Source organism: Bufo gargarizans, unplaced genomic scaffold, assembly GCF_014858855.1.
Source record: "Bufo gargarizans isolate SCDJY-AF-19 unplaced genomic scaffold, ASM1485885v1 original_scaffold_1447_pilon, whole genome shotgun sequence".
Lineage (NCBI taxonomy): Eukaryota > Metazoa > Chordata > Amphibia > Anura > Bufonidae > Bufo > Bufo gargarizans.
This window is the reverse complement of record NW_025334361.1, coordinates 56,149-73,133: the sequence shown is the minus strand read 5'-3', so window position 1 is coordinate 73,133 and position 16,985 is coordinate 56,149. Positions and strand designations below refer to the sequence as shown.

The 16,985-nt window shown below is 42.8% G+C and overlaps 1 protein-coding gene across 1 annotated transcript in view; it reads right to left on the bottom strand.

Moving 5' to 3' along the window:
* LOC122923284 (glycine N-methyltransferase-like) overlaps positions 1-13,695 on the bottom strand; it is a 52,227-nt gene extending 38,532 nt beyond the window's left edge. The window contains exon 1 of the mRNA XM_044274067.1: positions 13,344-13,695. Within this exon, the coding sequence (XP_044130002.1) occupies positions 13,344-13,549 (206 nt within the window). The 5' untranslated portion in view covers positions 13,550-13,695. The remainder of the gene's footprint in view (positions 1-13,343) is intronic.
* Positions 13,696-16,985: the final 3,290 nt, after the last annotated feature.

Genomic DNA, 16,985 nt, shown 5'->3' with positions numbered 1-16,985 from the left:
TGGGACAAGTGTAGATATTCGCATGTGCGCTAATAAAATCGCCTTACGAAGATTCGCACCTCAATCACTTTCTAGGGAATGTGAGACTTTTGGGAATCAATCGAGATACAGTGGGGGGTGATGACAGTAGTTGACAGAGTACAGATCAATGTAATCTGTAAGGTGGAAAGTAAAATAAAAAATACGAATTTTCGTTAATCAAATTTTACGAAGTTCTACGTATTCGCGAATATGGTGCTATACTATATGAATGCACAGGCCTTTGCCTCTCTGTTCTGGGGACAAGTGTAGATATTTGCATTTGCGTTAATAAAATCGCCTTACGAAGATTCGCAGCTCAATTCAATCACTAATGTATGAATGCAAAGCCCTTTGCCTCTGTTCTGGGACAAGTGTAGATATTCGCATGTGCGCTAATAAAATCGCCTTACGAAGATTCGCAACTCAATCACTTTCTAGGGAATGTGAGACTTTTGGGAATCAATCGAGATACAGTGGGGGGTGATGACAGTAGTTGACAGAGTACAGATCAATGTAATCTGTAAGGTGGAAAGTAAAATAAAAAATACGAATATTCGTAAATCGAATTTTACGAAGTTCTACGTATTCGCGAATATGGTGCTATACTATATGAATGCACAGGCCTTTGCCTCTCTGTTCTGGGGACAAGTGTAGATATTTGCATTTGCGTTAATAAAATCGCCTTACGAAGATTCGCAGCTCAATTCAATCACTAATGTATGAATGCAAAGCCCTTTGCCTCTGTTCTGGGACAAGTGTAGATATTCGCATGTGCGCTAATAAAATCGCCTTACGAAGATTCGCAACTCAATTCACTAATGTATGAATGCAAAGCCCTTTGCCTCTGTTCTGGGACGTGCCGATATTCGCATGTGCGCTAATAAAATCGCCTTACGAAGATTCGCAACTCAATTCACTAATGTATGAATGCAAAGCCCTTTGCCTCTGTTCTGGGACGTGCCGATATTCGCATGTGCGCTAATAAAATCGCCTTACGAAGATTCGCAACTCAATTCACTAATGTATGAATGCAAAGCCCTTTGCCTCTGTTCTGGGACGTGCCGATATTCGCATGTGCGCTAATAAAATCGCCTTACGAAGATTCGCAACTCAATTCACTAATGTATGAATGCAAAGCCCTTTGCCTCTGTTCTGGGACGTGCCGATATTCGCATGTGCGCTAATAAAATCGCCTTACGAAGATTCGCGCCTCAATCACTTTCTAGGCAATGTGAGTAAGATCTGAGCTGTTGGACCTTTGGGAAACAATCAATTATATGTGTACTGTAATTTTGTGGGGGGGGGAAAAAACAAAAAACGAATATTCGTTTTTACGAATATATAGCACTATATTCGAAATATTCGCGAAATCGCGAAGTTGCGATATTCGCGAAAAAAATTAGCTTTTCGAATATTCGCGCTCAACACTACCCAGCACCCAGGCAGAGGAGAGAGGTCCCGTAACAGACAATCTGGCTTCATGTCAGCAGAGAATCAGTCTGCATGTCATAGCAGAGAATCAGGCTTCACGTCAGCCACCACTGCAACAGTCCATTGGCATATATTTAGGCCCAGCACCCAGGCAGAGGAGAGAGGTCCCGTAACAGACAATCTGGCTTCATGTCAGCAGAGAATCAGTCTGCATGTCATAGCAGAGAATGAGGCTTCACGTCAGCCACCACTGCAACAGTCCATTGTCATATATTTAGGCCCAGCACCCAGGCAGAGGAGAGAGGTCCCGTAACAGACAATCTGGCTTCATGTCAGCAGAGAATTAGTCTGCATGTCATAGCAGAGAATCAGGCTTCACGTCACCCACCACTGTAACAGTCCATTGTCAGATATTTAGGCCCAGGCACCCAGGCAGAGGAGAGAGGTCCCGTAACAGAGGATCTGGCTTCATGTCAGCAGAGAATCAGTCTGCATGTCATAGCAGAGAATCAGGCTTCACATCACCCAACATTGGAACAGTCCATTGGCATATATTTAGGCCCCGGCACCCAGACAGAGGAGAGGTTCATTCAACTTTGGGTAGCCTCGCAATATAATGGTAAAATGAAAATAAAAATAGGATTGAATGAGGAAGTGCCCTGGAGTCCAATAATATATGGTTAAGGGGAGGTAGTTAATGTCTAATCTGGACAAGGGACGGACAGATCCTGTGGGATCCATGCCTGGTTCATTTTTATGAACGTCAGCTTGTCCACATTGGCTGTAGACAGGCGGCTGCGTTTGAGGCCTAGTATTTAGGCGCTGGGTGACAGGTATGGGTTTAGTGACAGAATTAGACTTGGAAATACACAGTAGCGGGTGTGTGTGAAGTTATTCTGAATGACCCTATGTGCACCTTCAATATTATATACCCTTTTAGGGATAGATTTCAAATAGCTCTGATATAGCAGAAACCACTAAATTATGAAATTGCTAAATTGGGAATTGTACTTCAACCCAGAACAAAAAATGTGCTTTGACGGACACTAAATATCTTGCCCAGCAACAACAGTACAGCGGTGGGTAACGAGAGATTTAGAGGGAATTAAATTTGAGGCCTAGTATTTAGGCGCTGGGTGACAGGTATGGGTTTAGTGACAGAATTAGACTTGGAAATACACAGTAGCGGGTGTGTGTGAAGTTATTCTGAATGACCCAATGTGCACCTTCAATATTATATACCCTTTTAGGGATAGATTTCAAATAGCTCTGATATAGCAGAAACCACTAAATTATGAAATTGCTAAATTGGGAATTGTACTTCAACCCAGAACAAAAAATGTGCTTTGACGGACACTAAATATCTTGCCCAGCAACAACAGTACAGCGGTGGGTAACGAGAGATTTAGAGGGAATTAAATTTGAGGCCTAGTATTTAGGCGCTGGGTCACCGGTATGGATTTAGTGACAGAATTAGACTTGGAAATGCACAGAAGCGTGTGTGTGAAGTTATTCTGAATGACCCTATGTGCACCTTCAATATTATATACCCTTTTTGGGATAGATTTCAAATAGCTCTGATATAGCAGGAACCACTAAATTATGAAATTGCTAAATTGGGAATTGTACTTCAACCCAGAACAAAAAATGTGCTTTGACGGGCACTAAATAACTTTCCCAGCTACAACAGGACAACGGTAACGAGAGATTTAGAGGGATTTAAATTTGAGGCCTAGTATTTAGGCGCTGGGTCACCGGTATGGATTTAGTGACAGAATTAGACTTGGAAATACACAGTAGCGGGTGTGTGTGAAGTTATTCTGAATGACCCTATGTGCACCTTCAATATTATATACCCTTTTAGGGATAGATTTCAAATAGCTCTGATATAGCAGAAACCACTAAATTATGAAATTGCTAAATTGGGAATTGTACTTCAACCCAGAACAAAAAATGTGCTTTGACGGACACTAAATATCTTGCCCAGCAACAACAGTACAGCGGTGGGTAACGAGAGATTTAGAGGGAATTAAATTTGAGGCCTAGTATTTAGGCGCTGGGTCACCGGTATGGATTTAGTGACAGAATTAGACTTGGAAATACACAGTAGCGTGTGTGTGAAGTTATTCTGAATGACCCTATGTGCACCTTCAATATTATATACCCTTTTTGGGATAGATTTCAAAGAGCTCTGATATAGCAGGAACCACTAAATTATGAAATTGCTAAATTGGGAATTGTACTTCAACCCAGAACAAGAAATGTGCTTGAACGGACACTAAATAACTCGCCCAGCTACAGCACTAGGGACAGATTTAGCTGGATATAAATTTGAGGCCTAGTATTTAGGCGCTGGGTGACCGGTATGGATTTAGTGACAGAATTAGACTTGGAAATGCACAGAAGCGTGTGTGTGAAGTTATTCTGAATGACCCTATGTGCACCTTCAATATTATATACCCTTTTTGGGATAGATTTCAAAGAGCTCTGATATAGCAGGAACCACTAAATTATGAAATTGCTAAATTGGGAATTGTACTTCAACCCAGAACAAGAAATGTGCTTGAACGGACACTAAATAACTCGCCCAGCTACAGCACTAGGGACAGATTTAGCTGGATATAAATTTGAGGCCTAGTATTTAGGCGCTGGGTGACCGGTATGGATTTAGTGACAGAATTAGACTGGGATATGGCCAAAAAATGAACAGACTATTGCTGGTTAAATGCACTTGGTGTGACAGCTTCACCCTGATGTAGGCTTTAGCCAAAAAACAACCACACCATTGAGGGTTAAATGCACTTGGTGACAGGCGCAGCTTGCCCCTGATTTTGTATATGGCCAAAAAATGAACAGACTATTGCTGGTTAAATGCACTTGGTGTGACAGCTTCACCCTGATGTAGGCTTTAGCCAAAAAACAACCACACCATTGAGGGTTAAATGCACTTGGTGACAGGCGCAGCTTGCCCCTGATTTTGTATATGGCCAAAAAATGAACAGACTATTGCTGGTTAAATGCACTTGGTGTGACAGCTTCACCCTGATGTAGGCTTTAGCCAAAAAACAACCACACCATTGAGGGTTAAATGCACTTGGTGACAGGCGCAGCTTGCCCCTGATGTAGTATATGGCCAAAAAATGAACAGACTATTGCTGGTTAAATGCACTTGGTGTGACAGCTTCACCCTGATGTAGGCTTTAGCCAAAAAACAACCACACCATTGAGGGTTAAATGCACTTGGTCGCAGCTTGTGCTGGCGCACCACAAGACACAAAATGGCCGCCGATCACCCCAGAAAAATGAGACTGACAAACGGTCTGTGCAGCCTAAAAACAGTGAGCAATTGAGGATCAGCAGCTCAATGATCCACAGCTGCAGATCGATCAGTTAATCAAGTCCTTTGGAGGAGTTAATCTGCCTAATCTCGCCCTACTGTCGCAGCCGCAACCTCTCCCTACGCTAATCAGAGCAGAGTGACGGGCGGCGCTATGTGACTCCAGCTTAAATAGAGGCTGGGTCACATGGTGCTCTGGCCAATCACAGCCATGCCAATAGTAGGCATGGCTGTGATGGCCTCTTGGGGCAAGTAGTATGACGCTTGTTGATTGGCTGCTTTGCAGCCTTTCAAAAAGCGCCAAGAAAGCGTCACAAAAGCGCGAAGAAAGCGACGAACACCGAACCCGAACCCGGACTTTTACGAAAATGTCCGGGTTCGGGTCCGTGTCACGGACACCCCAAAATTCGGTACGAACCCGAACTATACAGTTCGAGTTCGCTCATCCCTAATAGTGAGGAAAACAAGTAGAGTGCTCCAAGATATAGTGATGATAACAAGCAGAGTGCTCCAAGATATAGTGATGATAACAAGTAGAGTGCTCCAAGATATAGTGATGATAACAAGCAGAGTGCTCCAAGATATAGTGCTGATAACAAGTAGAGTGCTCCTAGATATAGTGATGATAACAAGTAGAGTGCTCCTAAATATAGTGATGCTAACAAGCAGAGTGCTCCTAGATATAGTGATATTAACAAGTAGAGTGCTCCTAGATATAATGATATTAACAAGTAGAGTGCTCCTAGATATAGTGATAATAACAAATAGAGTGCTCCTAGATATAGTGATATTAACAAATAGAGTGCTCCTAGATATAGTGATGATAACAAGTAGAGTGCTACTAGATATAGTGATAACAAGCAGAGTGCTCCTAGATATAGTGATGATAACAAGTAGAGTGCTCCTAGATATAGTGCTGATAACAAGCAGAGTGCTCCTAAATATAGTGATGATAACAAGTAGAGTGCTCCTAGATATAGTGATATTAACAAGTAGAGTGCTACTAGATATAGTGATGATAACAAGTAGAGTGCTCCAAGATATAGTGATGATAACAAGTAGAGTGCTCCTAGACATAGTGATATTAACAAGTAGAGTGCTCCTAGATAAAGTGATGATAACAAGTAGAGTGCTCCTAGATATAGTAATATTAACAAGTAGAGTGCTCCTAGATATAGTGATAATAACAAGTAGAGTGCTCCTAGATATAGTGATGATAACAAGTAAAGTGCTACTAGATATAGTGATGATAACAAGTAGAGTGCTCCTAGATATAGTGATGATAACAAGTAGAGTGCTCCTAGATATAGTGATATTAACAAATAGAGTGCTACTAGATATAGTGATGATAACAAGTAGAGTGCTACTAGATATAGTGATAACAAGCAGAGTGCTCCTAGATATAGTGATGATAACAAGTAGAGTGCTCCTAGATATAGTGCTGATAACAAGCAGAGTGCTCCTAAATATAGTGATGATAACAAGCAGAGTGCTCCTAGACATAGTGATGATAACAAGTAGAGTGCTCCTAGATATAGTGATATTAACAAATAGAGTGCTCCTAGATATAGTGATGATAACAAGTAGAGTGCTACTAGATATAGTGATAACAAGCAGAGTGCTCCTAGATATAGTGATGATAACAAGTAGAGTGCTCCTAGATATAGTGCTGATAACAAGCAGAGTGCTCCTAAATATAGTGATGATAACAAGCAGAGTGCTCCTAGACATAGTGATGATAACAAGTAGAGTGCTCCTAGATATAGTGATATTAACAAGTAGAGTGCTACTAGATATAGTGATGATAACAAGTAGAGTGCTCCAAGATATAGTGATGATAACAAGTAGAGTGCTCCTAGATATAGTGATATTAACAAGTAGAGTGCTCCTAGATAAAGTGATGATAACAAGTAGAGTGCTCCTAGATATAGTGATATTAACAAGTAGGAGTGCTCCTAGATATAGTGATAATAACAAGTAGAGTGCTCCTAGATATAGTGATGATAACAAGTAAAGTGCTACTAGATATAGTGATGATAACAAGTAGAGTGCTCCTAGATATAGTGATGATAACAAGTAGAGTGCTCCTAGATATAGTGATATTAACAAATAGAGTGCTCCTAGATATAGTGATGATAACAAGTAGAGTGCTACTAGATATAGTGATAACAAGCAGAGTGCTCCTAGATATAGTGATGATAACAAGTAGAGTGCTCCTAGATATAGTGCTGATAACAAGCAGAGTGCTCCTAAATATAGTGATGATAACAAGCAGAGTGCTCCTAGACATAGTGATGATAACAAGTAGAGTGCTCCTAGATATAGTGATATTAACAAGTAGAGTGCTCCTAGATATAGTGATGATAACAAGTAGAGTGCTCCTAGATATAGTGATGATAACAAGTAGAGTGCTCCTAGATATAGTGATGATAACAAGTAGAGTGCTCCTAGATATAGTGATGATAACAAGTAGAGTGCTCCTAGATATAGTGATATTAACAAGTAGAGTGCTCCTAGATATAGTGATGATAACAAGCAGAGTGCTCCTAGATACAGTGATGATAACAAGTAGAGTGCTCCTAGATATAGTGATATTAACAAGTAGAGTGCTCCTAGATATAGTGATGATAACAAGTAGAGTGCTCCTAGATATAGTGATGATAACAAGTAGAGTGCTCCTAGATATAGTGATGACAAGCAGAGTGCTCCTAGATATAGTGATAACAAGCAGAGTGCTCCTAGATATAGTGATGATAACAAGCAGAGTGCTTCTAGCTATAGTGATAACAAGGCAAGGATATTGTGGCTACTAAGATTGCACCTCAATCAACAATTTATAGGATCATCAAGAACTTCAAGGAAAGAGGTTCAATTCTTGTTAAGAAGGCTTCAGGGCGTCCAAGAAAGTCCAGCAAGCGCCAGGATTGTCTCCTAAAGAGGATTCAGCTGCGGGGTCGGAGTGCCACCAGTGCAGCGCTTGCTCAGGAATGGCAGCAGGCAGGTGTGAGCGCATCTGCACGCACAGTGAGGCGAAGACTTTTGGAAGATGGCCTGGTGTCAAGAAGGGCAGCGAAGAAGCCACTTCTCTCCAAAAAAAACACCAGGGACAGATTGATCTTCTGCAGAAAATATAGTGAATGGACGGCTGAGGACTGGGGCAAAGTCATCTTCTCCGATGAAGCCTCTTTCCGATTGTTTGGGGCATCAGGAAAAAGGCTTGTCCGGAGAAGAAAAGGTGAGCGCTACCATCAGTCCTGTGTCATGCCACCAGTAAAGCATCCTGAGACCATTCATGTGTGGGGTTGCTTCTCATCCAAGGGAGTGGGCTCACTCACAATTCTGCCCAAAAACACAGCCATGAATAAAGAATGGCACCAAAACACCCTCCAACAGCAACTTCTTCCAACAACAGTTGGGTGACGAACAATGCATTTTCCAGCACGATGGAGCCCCGTGCCATAAGGCAAAAGTGATAACTAAGTGGCTCGGGGACCAAAACGCTGACATTTTGGGTCCATGGCCTGGAAACTCCCCAGAAGGTGATTGAGAGCATGCGCAGTCGGATTGCAGAGGTCCTGAAAAAGAAGGGCCAACACTGCAAATACTGACTCTGCATAAATGTCCTGTAATTGTCGATAAAAGCCTCTGAAACGTATGAAGTGCGAGTAATTATATTTCACTGCATCACAGAAACAACTGAGACACAGATCTAACAGCAGTTTAGCAGCAAACTCTGTGAAGACTAAGATTTGTGTCATTCTCAGAACTTTTGGCCACGACTGTACTATTAATAGTACAGGATGATAGAGTGCTATATTACTGATAGTACAGGGTGATTGCGCACTATATTACTGATAGTACAGGATGATAGAGCACTATATTACTGATAGTACAGGGTAATAGAGCTGCACATTACTGATAGTACAGGATGATAGAGCACTATATTACTGATAGTACAGGATGATAGAGCACTATATTACTGATAGTACAGGATGATAGAGCACTATATTACTGATAGTACAGGGTGATTGCGCACTATATTACTGATAGTACAGGATGATAGAGCACTATATTACTGATAGTACAGGGTGATAGAGCTGCACATTACTGATAGTACAGGATGATAGAGCAGCACATTACTGATAGTACAGGATGATAGAACAGTACATTACTGATAGTACAGGATGATAGAGCAGTACATTACTGATAGTACAGGATGATAAAGCATTACATTACTGATAGTACAGGATGATAGAGCACTATATTATTGATAGTACAGGATGATAGAGCAGTACATTACTGATAGTACAGGATGATAGAGCGGTACATTACTGATAGTACAGGATGATAGAACAGTACATTACTGATAGTACAGGATGATAGAGCAGTACATTACTGATAGTACAGGATGATAGAGCAGTATATTACTGATAGTACAGAATTATAGCAGTAGATTACTGATAGTACAGGATGATAGAGCAGTATATTACTGATAGTACAGGATAATAGAGCACTACATTGCTGGTAGTACAGGATGATAGAGCAGTACATTACTGATAGTACAGGATGATAGAGCACTATATTACTGATAGTACAGGATGATAGAGCGCTATATTACTGATAGTACAGGGTGATAGAGCAGTACATTACTGATAGTACAGGGTGATAGAGCAGTACATTACTGATAGTACAGAATGATAGAGCATTATATTACTGATAGTACATGATAATAGAGCACTATTTTACTGATAGTACAGGATATTATTTTACTGATAGTACAGGATGATAGAGCAGTATTTTACTGATAGTACAGGATGATGGAGCACTATATTACTGATAGTACATTGTGATAGAGTGCTATATTACTGATAGTACAGGATGATAGAGCAGTACATTACTGATAGCACAGGATGATAGAGCAGTACATTACTGATAGTACAGGATGATAAAGCATTACATTACTGATAGTACAGGATGATAGAGCACTATATTATTGATAGTACCGGATGATAGAGCAGTACATTACTGCTAGTACAGGATGATAGAGCAGTACATTACTAATAGTACAGGATGATAGAGCAGTATACTACGTATAGTGCAGGATGATAGAGCACTGTATTACTGATAGTACAGGATGATAGAGCAGTATATTACTGATAGTACAGAATTATAGCAGTAGATTACTGATAGTACAGGATGATAGAGCAGTATATTACTGATAGTACAGGATGATAGAGCACTACATTGCTGGTAGTACAGGATGATAGAGCAGTACATTACTGCTAGTACAGGATGATAGAGCACTATATTACTGATAGTACCGGATGATAGAGCGCTATTTTACTGTTAGTACAGGATGATAGCAGTATATTACTGATAGTACTGGATGATAGAGCAGTACATTACTGATAGTACAGGATGATAGAGCAGTATATTACTGATAGTACAGGATGATAGCAGTATATTACTGATAGTACTGGATGATAGAGCAGTACATTACTAATAGTACAGGATGATAGAGCAGTATACTACTTATAGTGCAGGATGATAGAGCACTGTATTACTGATAGTACAGGATGATAGAGCAGTATATTACTGATAGTACAGAATTATAGCAGTAGATTACTGATAGTACAGGATGATAGAGCAGTATATTACTGATAGTACAGGATGATAGCGCACTACATTGCTGGTAGTACAGGATGATAGAGAAGTACATTACTGCTAGTACAGGATGATAGAGCACTATATTACTGATAGTACAGGATGATAGAGCGCTATTTTACTGATAGTACAGGATCATAGAGCAGTACATTACTGATAGTACAGGATGATAGAGCAGTACATTACTGATAGTACAGGATCATAGAGCAGTACATTACTGATAGTACAGGATGATAGAGCAGTACATTACTGATAGTACAGGACGATACACCACTATATTACTGATAGTACAGGATGGTAGAACAGTACATTACTGATAGTACAGGATGATAGAGCACTATATTACTGACAGTACAGGATGATAGAGCACTATATTACTGATAGTACAGGATGATAGAACAGTACATTACTGAAAGTACGGGATGATAGAGCAGTACATTACTGATAGTACAGGATGATAGAGCAGTACATTACTGATAGTACAGGATGATAGAGCAGTACATTACTAATAGTGCAGGGCGATAGAGTGCTATATTACTGATAGTACAGGATGATAGAGCACTATATTACTGATAGTACAGGATGATAGAGCACTATATTACTGATAGTACAGGATGATAGAGCAGTACATTACTGATAGTACAGGGTGATAGAGTGCTATATATTACTGATAGTACAGGATCATAGAGCAGGATGATAGAGCAGTACATTACTGATAGTACAGGATGATAGAGCAGTACATTACTGATAGTACAGGATGATAGAGCAGTACATTACTGATAGTGCAGGGCGATAGAGTGCTATATTACTGATAGTACAGGATGATAGAGCACTATATTACTGATAGTACAGGATGATAGAGCACTATATTACTGATAGTACAGGATGATAGAGCAGTACATTACTGATAGTACAGGGTGATAGAGTGCTATATATTACTGATAGCACAGGATCATAGAGCAGGATGATAGAGCAGTACATTACTGATAGTACAGGATGATAGAGCAGTACATTACTGATAGTGCAGGGTGATCGAGCGCTATATTACTGATAGTACAGGATGATTGAGCACTATATTACTGATAGTACAGGATGATAGAGCAGTACATTACTGATATTGCAGTGTGATAGATGGCTAAATTACTGATAGTACAGGATGATAGAGCACTATATTACTGATAGTACAGGATGATATAGCAGTACATTACTGATAGCACAGGATGATAGAGCACTATATTACTGATAGCACAGGATTATAGAGCAGTACATTACTGATAGTGCAGGGTGATAGAGTGCTATATCACTGATAGTACAGGATGATAGAGCACTATATTACTGATAGTACAGGATGATAGAGCAGTACATTACTGATAGTACAGGATGATAGAGCACTATATTACTGATAGTACAGGATTATAGAGCAGTACATTACTGATTGTACAGGATGATAGAGCAGTACATTACTGATAGTACAGGATGATAGAGCACTATATCACTGATAGTACAGGATGCTAGAGCAGTACATTACTGATAGTACAGGATGATAGAGCAGTACATTACTGATAGTACAGGATGATAGAGCAGTACATTACTGATAGTGCAGGGCGATAGAGTGCTATATTACTGATAGTACAGGATGATAGAGCACTATATTACTGATAGTACAGGATGAAAGAGCACTATATTACTGATAGTACAGGATGATAGAGCAGTACATTACTGATAGTACAGGGTGATAGAGTGCTATATATTACTGATAGTACAGGATCATAGAGCAGGATGATAGAGCAGTACATTACTGATAGTACAGGATGATAGAGCAGTACATTACTGATAGTGCAGGGTGATCGAGCGCTATATTACTGATAGTACAGGATGATTGAGCACTATATTACTGATAGTACAGGATGATAGAGCAGTACATTACTGATATTGCAGTGTGATAGATGGCTAAATTACTGATAGTACAGGATGATAGAGCACTATATTACTGATAGTACAGGATGATAGAGCAGTACATTACTGATAGTACAGGATGATAGAGCACTATATTACTGATAGCACAGGATTATAGAGCAGTACATTACTGATAGTGCAGGGTGATATTGTGCTATATCACTGATAGTACAGGATGATAGAGCACTATATTACTGATAGTACAGGATGATAGAGCAGTACATTACTGATAGTACAGGATGATAGAGCACTATATTACTGATAGTACAGGATTATAGAGCAGTACATTACTGATTGTACAGGATGATAGAGCAGTACATTACTGATAGTACAGGATGATAGAGCACTATATCACTGATAGTACAGGATGATAGAGCAGTACATTACTGATAGTACAGGATGATAGAGCAGTACATTACTGATAGTACAGGGTGATAGAGTGCTATATCACTGATAGTACAGGATGATAGAGCACTATATTACTGATAGTACAGGATGATAGAGCACTATATTACTGATAGTACAGGATTATAGAGCAGTACATTACTGATTGTACAGGATGATAGAGCACTATATTACTGATAGTACAGGATAATAGAGCAGTACATTACTGATAGTACAGGATGATAGAGCAGTACATTACGGATTGTACAGGATGATAGAGCAGTACATTACTGATAGTACAGGATGACAGAGCAGTATATTACTGATAGTACAGGATTATAGAGCAGTACATTACTGATAGTACAGGATGATAGAGCAGTACATTACTGATAGTGCAGGGTGATAGAGTGCTATATCACTTATAGTACAGGATGATAGAGCACTATATCCGGGCGGCTCTAGCACCAGATGTGTATGTTTCTGTTCTGCTGTATGGAGGATGTCTCAGGGTATGATCTCCCTCTACCTCGTCTGTTCTCACCGTGCTCACCCAGTGCCACAGGCGACATCCAGCACCGTCCGGCAGTTGTGTGTGTGCAGCAGGGACAGGATCCATGTGCGATACTCATCTGTGCGGCCTCTCTTGTCTCCAATGTAGTAATGCCAGACTCGAGCTGCTTGCCCATCAGCGTACTGATCTGGAAGGCCTTCAGCTGCCACTCCGAGGGACCGCGTCCTGTACACGCTGTCCACCATTGTACTTACCTGAGCTATAAGTGACACCTTACTCCTGTGGGTTACACAGCATGTGTCTGGCAGTCTCTGTGTCTGCAGCGTCAGCACAGGCTGATTACACCCTGCCAATCCCTGCCCAGACGGGCCTGACACCCCCGTAACATCCAGCTGCACCGCTTCCCAGAAGGCACACAGTGTCACACCCCCTGCACAGCCAATCAGCGGGCACACTCCAGGAGCAAACAGTGACTGCCCTGGACATGTCCCCTCTCAACCCCATCACACGCCTTCAGTCATGTCTAGTGTGGAGGTGGCAGCAGCTCCCTGGGGCCCCTGTGAGGACCAGAGACTGCCCGCCGGCTCCTGTAACTGCCCTTAAACAGATTAGGAATGAAGGGTTAGAGGGTCCTTGACTCCATCATCCTTCTAGTAGCACGTGTCCCACCTAAGCCGGCTTCTCCCCATAGTAACAAAGAACAGGCAACAAACTGCAAAACATCATCGTAGCAGGAATACCGCCCTATAGCACCACGAGAGAGAAAGACGTGGAGAAAAGGAGGGCGACGGAGACAGAGATAGATAAGCGGGGGCCGCCTGAGTCCCCGCAGAGTTGGCCGGACCCTGGGCCTTTACTCTCCTCCCCAACCGCAGACCTATCTCAGATTACCGGCCCCAGAGAGGACAGTTAGGCGATCAGGGCAGCGGGCATCCACTTTTATGGCTCCGGAACCACGAATTGCTCGGTATTTCATCCCATCTTCAGCACTGCCGCGACCCGCTATGGAATCAGAGACCTTGCGGCGGCTCCCTGAGCTGCAGGCCTCGGCCTTACACGGAGCATGGCGTCTGCAGCCCGCACAGTCTCTCCCGCTCCTGCTGGACCAGCACTGGTGCTCCTGTCTCTGGCATCACAAGCCAGACCAATGGCAGCAGAGACCCCTCCATCTATACCGGGTCCGGTGAGTGCTCCCCCACTAGAACTGTCAGACTGCCTCACCGGACCACGTATTGGACACCACAGACTGCGGCCCTGTCACGCTCGCTCTCCCCTAATGCACAGGAGTTAGTCCCTGGCTCTGAGAGCAGGCCCACAGCTATGCTGGACTTCCGCCGGCTAGCTTTCAAACCCCTGCCCTCTCCGATGCCTCAGAGACCCCTCCTCTGCTCCATCCTCACTCAGCAGATGTTGTAAGTGGCCAAAACGTAAGGATTCCTGGTCACTTCTCAGTAACCGATCCACTAAAAGGACTTGGAAGCCATTCTACCGAGGGTCGGTCTAAACAGGAAGCCGTCGTTGCATCATCCATGAAGATAGACCTTGCTAGATTTTCTACTCAGCTGACCTCTCTGGTGCAAATCCTCTCTACCTTGGATTCTGGACCTTGAGACCCTTGCCCTGCAGCACACCATGAATAAACACAAGCTGCTTCCACTGGATGACCAGGAAAATAGAGGTCGTCCTAACAATATTAAACTGCGCGAGATTCCGGAAAATGTACCTGTGACCACTATCTTCACTACCCTCCTTTCCTGATTGAGTTGGATGGAGTCCATGATGTCCTGGGCCTCAGACGCCCCCAGAGACCTGCTCTGTGGAGTATATTGTTTCAGGGAGAAAGAGGAGATGTTGCAGCAGCAGGCCGGAGACAAGGTCCCACTTCATGTGCTGGTACGCAGATCCACCTACTGGCGGACAATGAGGCGTATTGCTAAGCCTCTTTTACAGACTGTCATGGAAGCTGGGGTTACATAGAGATGAGGCCACCCATCTCATCGTCCGCAAAAACGGAACCACCTTCGCTCTCCATTCCCTGCTGAGGACTTAGCACTCTTCCTGGATGTTCCCACCATATCTCTACCAGATTGGCGGATGTCCCTACTTCTGCACCACAGGTGCCTCCACATGCATGTCGCAAGTCCTACCAGGGACCTGCACCTGAGAAGGACGGACTCTCTTAGGGCCTGTGTTGTTAGCTTAGTTGGGGCTTCGCATAATTCTAAACAGATTCGGACAGGCGTCGCTCTTAGAATCGCTGCCCTTATTGGTCAGTTACGGGGCCAGTGACTCCAGTGTGACCTCAGCCTTACAGGTCGATGTATGAAGAACCGTGCCGAGGCCCAAGATCCTACTATAGAGTGAGAGCGCACTCCTGTGACACCGCTGTCAGCCGATTCCACGTAGATGTCTACAGAACCTGTTCTATTAACCCCTTATACAAGTGGAGCCCCCGACAGAGCGGAGAGGGGGTCAGCGGTAAGGTTGTGTGTGGACGTCACTGATTATTTTGCCCTTCTTCTCATCCATCAGAAGAACAACCCCAAAAAAACGGATCCTGTCTTTTGAGAATGCCTTTTCACTCGGTCAGCATTTGCTCAGTAGTGATGGACGAACATCTGCCGGGACGGTTCGCAAACGCGATCAAATGTTCGCGAACCGCAAGTTTGCGTCGGGTCCCATTCATTTTAATGGCAGGCGAACCTGACAAACCTACAGCTGATATTTGCAGAAGCGCAGAGATCGTCCCACAACACGGACAGCGACACCTCATGTGTTATTCCAACTTGCGATCTCCATTCATAATTTTTTTCAATGCGAAATATCGGCAATATAATTTTTGCGTACGCGCATGCGCAAATGCACTATAAAGAAAGTACATTGGTATCTAACACCCCGCTTCAATCAGTTTTTTGGGGCGACTGGTATATCACACCAGTAGAAATGATTTGTCCCAGTAACGCTTGTCCCTCTACATACCTGCAGTATCGCAGCAGAACCGCACACGACTGCGCTATAATATACCGTCTAACATAGAAGGTATATTATAACACTGTACACGGAAGGCGATCCATCAGAATGGACATGAAGATAAAACGTAACCTGTAATAATGTTACTATGAGGGTCCATTCACACGTCCGTAAGTGTTTGGCAGAGCCGCAAAACACGGACACCGGCGATGTGCATTCCGCAATTTGTGGCCCGCACATCGCCGGCACTGTAATAGAAAATGCCTCATCTTGTCTGCAGCTGCCGACAGGAATAGGACATGTTCTATTTTTTTGTGGAAACAGAAGCACAAATGCGGAAGGGCGGATCCGAAAATGCGGATTCCAGGTGATCACTATATAGATCTATGTGTTTTTGACTCATTATAAAAGTCTATTATAAGTATATCGCACCCTCTGTGTATCACACCTATCGATAGCACCTATACCGGTCCTTACAAGGACTTTTGTGGCCCTATTAGCCGGCGTTTGGGGTCCCTAGCAGCCTGTCCTGCTCCACACAGCGACCTCTCCCTACACAGGCAAAGACTGAATGTAAAATGGCGGCCAGATCCGGTTTATTTATAGGGTAGGGGGGGTGTCCATGTGCTGAGGGTAGGGGGGGTGTCCATGTGCTGAAACGTCTCCACTGGCCGTCCTGTACCACCTGATGGACGTGTCATGGGTCAAAGT